The 8,523-nt window shown below is 38.0% G+C and overlaps 2 protein-coding genes across 2 annotated transcripts; both read right to left on the reverse strand.

Moving 5' to 3' along the window:
* Positions 1–649: 649 nt before the first annotated feature.
* On the reverse strand, positions 650–2,372 carry LOC135524003 (homeobox protein Hox-B5b-like). The gene is made up of 2 exons (XM_064951093.1): positions 1,590–2,372; positions 650–1,065 (listed from the first exon to the last, which is right to left on the reverse strand). The coding sequence occupies exons 1-2, from the start codon at positions 2,170–2,172 to the stop codon at positions 818–820; spliced, it is 831 nt and encodes a 276-aa protein (XP_064807165.1). The 5' UTR covers positions 2,173–2,372; the 3' UTR covers positions 650–817.
* An 836-nt stretch (positions 2,373–3,208) lies between these two features.
* Positions 3,209–4,592, reverse strand: LOC135524004 (homeobox protein Hox-B6b-like). Its single transcript, XM_064951094.1, has 2 exons — positions 4,172–4,592; positions 3,209–3,606 (listed from the first exon to the last, which is right to left on the reverse strand). The coding sequence occupies exons 1-2, from the start codon at positions 4,590–4,592 to the stop codon at positions 3,353–3,355; spliced, it is 675 nt and encodes a 224-aa protein (XP_064807166.1). The 3' UTR covers positions 3,209–3,352.
* Between the last annotated feature and the right edge of the window lie 3,931 nt (positions 4,593–8,523).

Raw genomic sequence — 8,523 nt, forward strand, 5'->3', positions numbered from 1 at the left:
GTTTACGTTCACCAGTGTTAGGCTATAGATATTTGTGTCGATAGAATATGTTCAATATTGCATTCAACATTTATGGGGCTAATGTCTTATTTTGTAATATGTTTAATGAAGAGGTGAAGTAATTGCAAAACTTTGCTTCAAATATATCAAGCGATGAAGAGAAACTTTATTTCCAGCTCTATAGATTCACATACAAATACAAAAAGCTTAATTGGCTAAATGTTTACCATCACTGTTGCCTTACAGGCTAATCAACAGAATACCACTCCCTCCTTGTCCACTACTAATGGATCACATTGAAATGTTGAATAGCCTACATTCACATTAGTATGCAACATAATAAGTACTTAGTTCTAAACAATTACAATTTATATATTTGTGCATTTGGTATAGTCTACATAACATATATACTTGTATTTTTAAACCTCCTTGAAAACCTAAGGCTCTGGCCACGATAATCAAGCATAAATACAGCATTAAAACGTACACTAAAGCGCTTTGAATGATCCCATCATCTACAGGTTTACATTCAATGAAGAGCAGCATATGGTGTGGAAACATAGTCTACTGTACACGTTACACCCGTTAGACGGTTTACACAATATAAGAGCTCACGTGAAACATGACAACCTTCAAGAGACAACCCCCCCCCCTATTTCCAAAGATAAATTCTACAGGTTACCATAACACAATGGAAAACTAAACGCCTGTTTAAGACCACAGAACATATTTCCGTCTAAAATCACAACATGCCGAAAGGTGCTGCGCTTTAGTTTTACACTCCGGATTCCCCCTTATCGTCACTTGCAGTTCGAGCTCAGTTATGGAACGCGCTACCTCCTGTAACCAGACTCATACTTTTCAGTTTATTGTCCTTCTTCCATTTCATCCTTCGATTCTGGAACCATATTTTTATTTGTCGTTCCGTGAGGCACAAAGTGTGGGCTATCTCTATTCTCCTCCTCCGGGTTAGGTATCTATTGAAGTGAAATTCTTTCTCCAGTTCTAGCGTCTGGTAGCGGGTGTACGCTGTTCGGGCCCTTTTCCCATCAGGTCCAGCCATTTCTAAATTGTATGGAAAATCAAAATTAGAAGTGGACAACACATAGGGGAAATATAATTTCAAACATTACAAGAATAAACATGTTTAGTCAACAGAATAGACGAAATATGGAGCAGATATAGGTGTGGAATAGGCTTGCAAGCGGGCGCGTGCCATGCACGTATTGTAGCCACAGAACCAGAAATAGAACTTGCTTCCAGCCATAAATATAAATATCCACCAATTGTCCAACATTTAAATTCAATATTCGAACAGTAATTTTCTGAATTCATACTGTTTTCAATTCAAATGTCCTGCATAGGTTACCAATTATTATGTGTTGTCTTGCACTGGACCCCGTCAAAAAACAATGATCATTAAAATGCTACCCCATCCGTTGCCATATACTATCCTTAGTGACCTTACCGAGTTCATGCAACACTTGACAGATTTATGATGCTACAAATTTAGATCATAGCAAAACACAACAGCAAGCATGCAATCGACTTCAAAGCAAGACCACCACAAAACACAGTAGAAGATGTACCATGGTTAATGTGCAGTTTCCGCATCCAAGGGAATATTTGTGGCGTTTGGCAATCGTTTGCCGTCGTGGAGGTTGCGTTGGACTCCTGTTGTGGTTGTTGCGCCCGGGGTGCCGTGCTGCTTGTGTGTGCCAAATCCTCGGACTCAGAGACAACGGCGGTATCCTCTATCTCTGTGAAATGACTGTTGTTGCCTTTGTTGAGATTATTATTGCCGCCCGAGGTCGTGGTCCGGTCAGATGGAGGAGAGGGGCTTTTTATTTCCAAAGACTCGGGGGTGCCGCAAGGCAGGGGGTGTGGATGTGGAGACGAGAGCGAGCAGGTCGGCTGTCTGTACCGGGCGTCCGTGCCCGTGGACGGGAAACCACGGGTATCATCCCCAACAGCCCCGAAGTGGCTACCAGTGTTGGTGCGATTTACGGTTAGGTCCATGCCATTGTAGTTGCAGCCGAAAGACCCGGAGTTCATGGTGCCAGAATCCCTAAACGTACCGTTCACAGCGCCGTTAGTCCCATAATTTAATAACTGATAGTCGGAGCCATTCGGATAGCGCCCTGAAAACGAGTTAACAAAGTAAGAGCTCATTTGGTTGTTTTTAAAGACTGGATTTGTAGATCTTTGTCGCTATAATCCTCTGCTTCACGATTTATGATGTAATCATGAATTATAGCAATGAAGCCTACTGAACTTTGCCAGGTATGCGGCCAAATATGGGAGAGCGCTCGGGAATCACGTGCCTTTGTTGACCAGTCGTAAATTCTCACTGATGACTTCAAGAGGTAATTCATGCTCTATGGTTACAAATGATGACGAAATGATGGTCATTATGCTCAAATCAATGGTGCCTCCCCATTGCGCCCTAAAATCCAAGTAGGCAGACAGCGTCATCTACTGGCAGTGGAGGTAACTGTCAGTGAGGACGCGATGCAGGATTTTTTCATTCTTAATTTATTTGAACATTCTCGGACATAAAAGTAAGCTAAACTATTTTACCAACAGGTATCTCAGACATGTATCCCAGTAATATGTTATAGTAATACATTAGCATTTTGATCATTAAAGAGAGAGACTAAAGGTTGGGCTTGCTCAACTATGTCAATATTTACAGGAAATAATAATAATACAATAATTATGAAACCAGCCTGTACATCAATAAAACAATCAAACGTTCTATTAAATATTCACAAAACTAAAAAAGTCTTTATTTGTATTTATAAAAGATGGCAAAACATTGCTTACATCACACATGACATCCAGATGTGCAAGTGCACAATAAATAACTTGTCAAAACAGTATTCAGTTGAACATGACAAAGCGATGTAAAAGCCAAAAACGAACAATATACAACACACACTGGGCTATTACAAAGCCTTTCTCTTGTATCGATATTAAGGAACATTTTTTAAGCAAACTATTGAATTATCGTGTCATCTTTACTAGGCCTGTTGTTGCACATCAACACCCCTGCAAAAAAATGGTGCCCCTGCAATTATGTGCGAGTTTACTGTCAAGTAAATAGATTTACAAAACTAAAAACAGAAATACGATCAAATAAGAATAGGCTAGCCTACAGTTGTTTTTAACCTGTTTCTAACCTACATACGCTATTTAATCGTGCAAATATATTAGTGTAGGCCTATTGACATATTTCACAAAAATGTCTAGGCCTATGCAGCTATTTTCTGAAAAACAACAACAAAAATTCAACAACTCTCAATTCATGTTACAACAGTTATGGCTTGTGTAGCTTATTTATTCAGTGTTTTTAATCTGTTTTATTTTCCTCTTCTTCGTCGCTGGGTTTCGAAGGATTCATAACTTTGTTCTCCTTTTTCCACTTCATTCTGCGATTCTGGAACCAAATCTTTATCTGGCGCTCAGTGAGACATAGAGCATGCGAAATCTCGATTCGACGACGCCTGGTCAAATACCTATTGAAATGAAATTCTTTCTCGAGCTCAAGAGTCTGGTATCGAGTATAGGTCTGACGGCCCCTGCGCCCACTGCTGCCAAAGGTCCCTGCAAAAAAAAGAAAAGCTAATAAAAGTCAGCCATTATGTAAGAAACAAAGGGATAGACAGGCTAAAATATTGATTATAACCTTTACACTATTATCACTTTTATAAGCTATACTGTTATAATCCCTATTAATAACTATTATCATAGACTATTATTATTATTGGATGTATTAAATTATCCCCCATTAGCCTATAGTAATGATTTTTGATTCACATGATAGACTACTGTATTTTAACATAGCTTAGCAACATTTTGTTTCCTATACAAAACGAGTTTATCTATCTGCTCAGATATTTTTCACGTGAATCACGTCCTAGGCTATTGAATCCAATACATCATGCATGTGTTCACACAATGTCTTGTAGAATTATTCCTCTTTTCAAAATTGAAATGATTTCCCCCCGTCTTAATTGCATAAGAAACAGTTACTTATGGACTAAAATCTGAATGCATATTGTGGACAGGCAACGCTGTTACAGTAGTCACATGATTAATAGGCAACATGCTGATTGTAAACAGGTCAGAAGTTTAAAACAATTTTTACAAATAAAAATGTTTCACTTACCGGCGGTGCAAGAATTCATCCTTTGCATCCAGGGATAAAGCAGAGAAGAAGACTTGTCGTCCACAGCAGTTATTATGCTTACATTTTGCTCGAGGCACTCTGACCTGCGCTGATCCTGAGTTACTACAAGCGGCTGCTCCTCTCGACTAGCGAAAGCGCACGAACGGTCACTGTCCTTGTAAAAAGTTCCAGCTGGGTAGTCGCAGGGAGCGCTGGTGCTGGGGCGACCGTAGACACCAGAGGTTTGCTGGTAATATGAGGTTGGGTAAGCCTTCTCTTGCATATTGGCAGCTCCATATGTAGCGTTAGAAAAGTGTCTTAAAGGGTCAGTATATCCGGAGAAATATAATGGTATCTGACCCAGGAGAGACTCCTGTCCTCCCGGCACAGGAAAAGTTGAGTTGACAAAATAGGAACTCATTGGATGAACAACGGTATGCTCCGAGGAATATGATTTGTAATGTTTTATAGTCCAAGTGGTTTTGCCATTACTTTATCGGAGATTGGGTTCTAGCTGAAGGGGGCTTGCGTGATGCCACTGAATAGGGCAGAAGGGAACTGTACCATCTGATCAACGTCTGGCCAATAGCGAACGTCTGCGGTTGCAATATTGCACTCATGGGAGGCTCATGTTGAGTACAGGGGTCACCAGTGACTGGAAACTTAGCGCCCAGAAAAATATCAAATGAGCTACCTCGATCATTCAAAATTGAAGTATTTCGTTTTCGTTCTTAATTCGATGCAAACAAATTATATAAATAAATAGTATAATGCTGGCAGCACCGCCCCCCCCCCTTAAAAAAATCAATAATGCTGTTGTTCTCTGGTTGTCACTTTCAATTACCCACAAATGTAAATTACTGATTACTAAGAAGTAGACTAGTTGCACAATGAAAAGTGGCCATATCCAACTGGGCACAGACGTCAATTGAACGTCTAGTCTACATTGGTTCAACGTCATTTCATTGAATACACGTGGAAACAACGCTTGATTCAACCAGTGTGCCCAGTGGGATTACATTGTTGCAGCTAAATGAATCTCTACTTGTATGCAGATGTTTTAAACTGTTGGATAACATTTATGTTTCATCATTCATTCCATAAGTTAACGTGTTCGTTGTGCTTTCAAGGCATTCCCATACTTGGCGGATTAAGACTAAAACACGATCAAGACGCAAAACAACGCACAGATGCTCACACAGAGGCAAAATTATTTTCCAACGGATCAAAACCAAGTATATTATCAGTAGGCCTTTATTATGTAATTGAATATGTATTATTATTATGCTTTTATCGTTATTTTCTGGATGACTAAAACGGTCAATAAATGAAAACGTAAATAAACAAAGCTACTTTCTTTACAACATGACGCATTTCCTTTTTCCAATAAATTATATTTTCCTTGTTGAAAATTACATGTCAACACAAATTTCTAATTCAAAATCATTTCGTATTATCTATCACAAGTAGCCAAATGCAAAGTCATTTCTAAAATCAACGTCAGGAATGCACGCCTTTGCTGAGCCAAGTTAATAGTTTATATGTGTACTCATTCAATTTTCCTTCAACAGCATTAGGCCTTTGTTTCAACAACTAATCAAACATTTTAGCTTAGTATCCTACGACTTCGCTGTATGCAGAATGTCAGTTATTCAACTTCAATAGCTTCTGTGCAAAATGCATCAGTTTGCTTTTGTTTAATTTTAAAAGGAAAAACGAAAGAAAAAACATATATGTGCCAATATGTCAATTGAGTGTATATGTGTGTGTGTTACTGAATGCATTTTTTTACCTTGGTAAATCATGGAAATAAAGTAATTGAGAACGAATACACCGTTAACTCAAAAGTAATTAGGATTTCTTTGGGAAATAAGCCTTTTTGGAGGTGCCACCGCCACCAAATGTAAGCCTATTATCGCCCCTAGATGGCGTCAAAGAGCAATAAATGAGACGAGGTGAAGAAAATTCAGCATAAAGCGGAATTAATGCAGACATTTCAGTTTCCTAGTTCCGAATAGCATACGAACGCGGCATGAATTAATATGAATTGGACTGCCGGTCGAAACGCAGAATACTTGTGGCTGATTCCAAGAGGTATCATATAGGCCTACCTATTTATCTGAAACCTTCCCCACCCACCAAAGATGCTGCTGCCATTTTGCCACTAACACATTATCAGTATAGCAACCAGGTCTTGCAAATGGAAACGATGCTATACTTTAAGACACCGTAGCCATTTTAAGGGCTACCAATGTTTGTGTAACTGATTTTTATCGAATCCAATTTTAACCTCTAATGGCCTACCCTAGTATGATTTTGGTGGTATAGGAAATTACTGAGACTTGACGACCTACCTTTGTTTATAATCCATCATTTCGCTTGTGGGTATTCCGGATGCGATTATCTTGGTTATTTTTAGATATTCAATTGTTGTTCCTTTGGTATAACGCACACGGTAAATAACAATAACTAAAGGAGTCCCTCTGTTGAAAATAAAATAAATATTCCATTGTTCTGGCGTATATTGAGTCTTCTTTGACGGTACAATTCAGAGATGGCCACATTAGCATAGGCTAGCATTGGATGAGAGATTCCTCATTGACTCCATCTCTCAATTGGAGCTGCACAGTTACTGGACACATTTCTTTGACACAATTAAACCACAGCTAAGACAAAGAGCCAACGAAGGTGTTACTGAATGAGCCGTAGAAAACAGACAGCTGCAATATAACCTCATGGGGGAAAAAGTTCCCTGTCCAGAGTCCACATGACCAACCTCAGCCAATCCCAGAACCCAGGCAGTCGTAAAATTCCATCACAAAGTTATACATTTTCATAAAGAGACTCAAATGTATAGCATTTTTCAGTAGAAGGCATTTTTTTCTTCATCGCCATCTTTTTCTTTCAAAAACGGGTATGCATCTTAAGCAATTTTTGGAAGCTAAATTGTCTTCAAAGCGAAATGGCTAGACCTATAATATTTCAGGTTGGCATCATATTTAGAGAATTTGATGATCGTGCCTTATCAATTCAATAGGCAAAAATATGGAAACGTTTTACTATTGTAAAGTGGCTGTTCCACTGATGTCAGAAGGTGAATTCACCAATTTGTAAGTCGCTCTGGATAAGAGCGTCTGCTAAATGACTTAAATGTAATGTAAATGTACCAATTGTAGTTCCACACTATAGCGCATAGGCTAATCTATAACATGTTTGATAACTATTTACATTGTATTATAGGGTAAGTAGCCTATTATACGTTTACTTAAGGGATTGATAAAAGGTTTAAAAGCTTATAGGTAGCTCATGTAAGCGGCTAATAATAGTTGGCTAGGCCTAGTCTACATTTGCATTAGCCTACATTTAGTTATTAATTTAGTTCAACTATATATCAACATAATCAACCGTGCAGTCTTTATGACTCCCGTAGGTATGCCTACTTTTATAGCGTTAGCACACATTTTCAAGCAAATGCAAGCAAAATGTGTTATATTTCCCTCCGTTAGATTTTTAGATTTTGCTCACATATAAAATAGTTGTGTGTTAAGATAGAGATATATACCAAATATATCCCTGTATGAAAACATAAGGCATATGAAGTTAAAAGTAAATATCAAAATGAATGGAACATTTCTCTTTTTTAAATTATTTTTATTTAACCTTTATTTAACTAGGCTCGGCCTATCCACAGCAACTGTTGGCATGGTGCCATGTTCAATTTCATTTCGTTGACAAAAAGGATTTCCGACATTTATAGATGCAATAAAACCATAACCCCCCTCCCCCCATGCCACCTAATCCATCTGCAAAAGGTTGCACAGAGAGCATTCGGCCTAATCTCCCGAAAACGGGGTACCCAAACCGAATATAGTTATTTAGTTCAATTATCGTAAAGGTAAGTATTTATTTTTATCGAAATAACCCAATTAACATACACGATTATAAATAAAAATTAGTTTTCTATCATTATTTCCTAGGAAATTCTTAAATATGATGTATATTATGTAGGCTATCTTCTGATCTTTTGAATTTGATGTTGTCTAATAGTGCAGTTTGAAATGAAACATGCTAACAATCCATCAACAATAATTAAACTAACATAAAGCATTTCAATACATTACAGTTTTCATTAACTGCACATCTGTGGGCTTTGTTGGGTCATGAATGTGGATAAAATGAATTTAAATAGTGTGCGTGTCCCTCTTTCCTGGCATTAACTCCCTATTTAATCCACACTTTCAGACTTTTTTACATTAACCTTCAGTAGACACTTTTTTTACACTAGGCCAATGAATATAAAAGTACCAAATTAGCATAAATGCATCAGTTACCCGACATACTCTTCTAAAAAT

This window comes from Oncorhynchus masou, chromosome 31 (assembly GCF_036934945.1).
Source record: "Oncorhynchus masou masou isolate Uvic2021 chromosome 31, UVic_Omas_1.1, whole genome shotgun sequence".
NCBI classification, from domain to species: domain Eukaryota; kingdom Metazoa; phylum Chordata; class Actinopteri; order Salmoniformes; family Salmonidae; genus Oncorhynchus; species Oncorhynchus masou.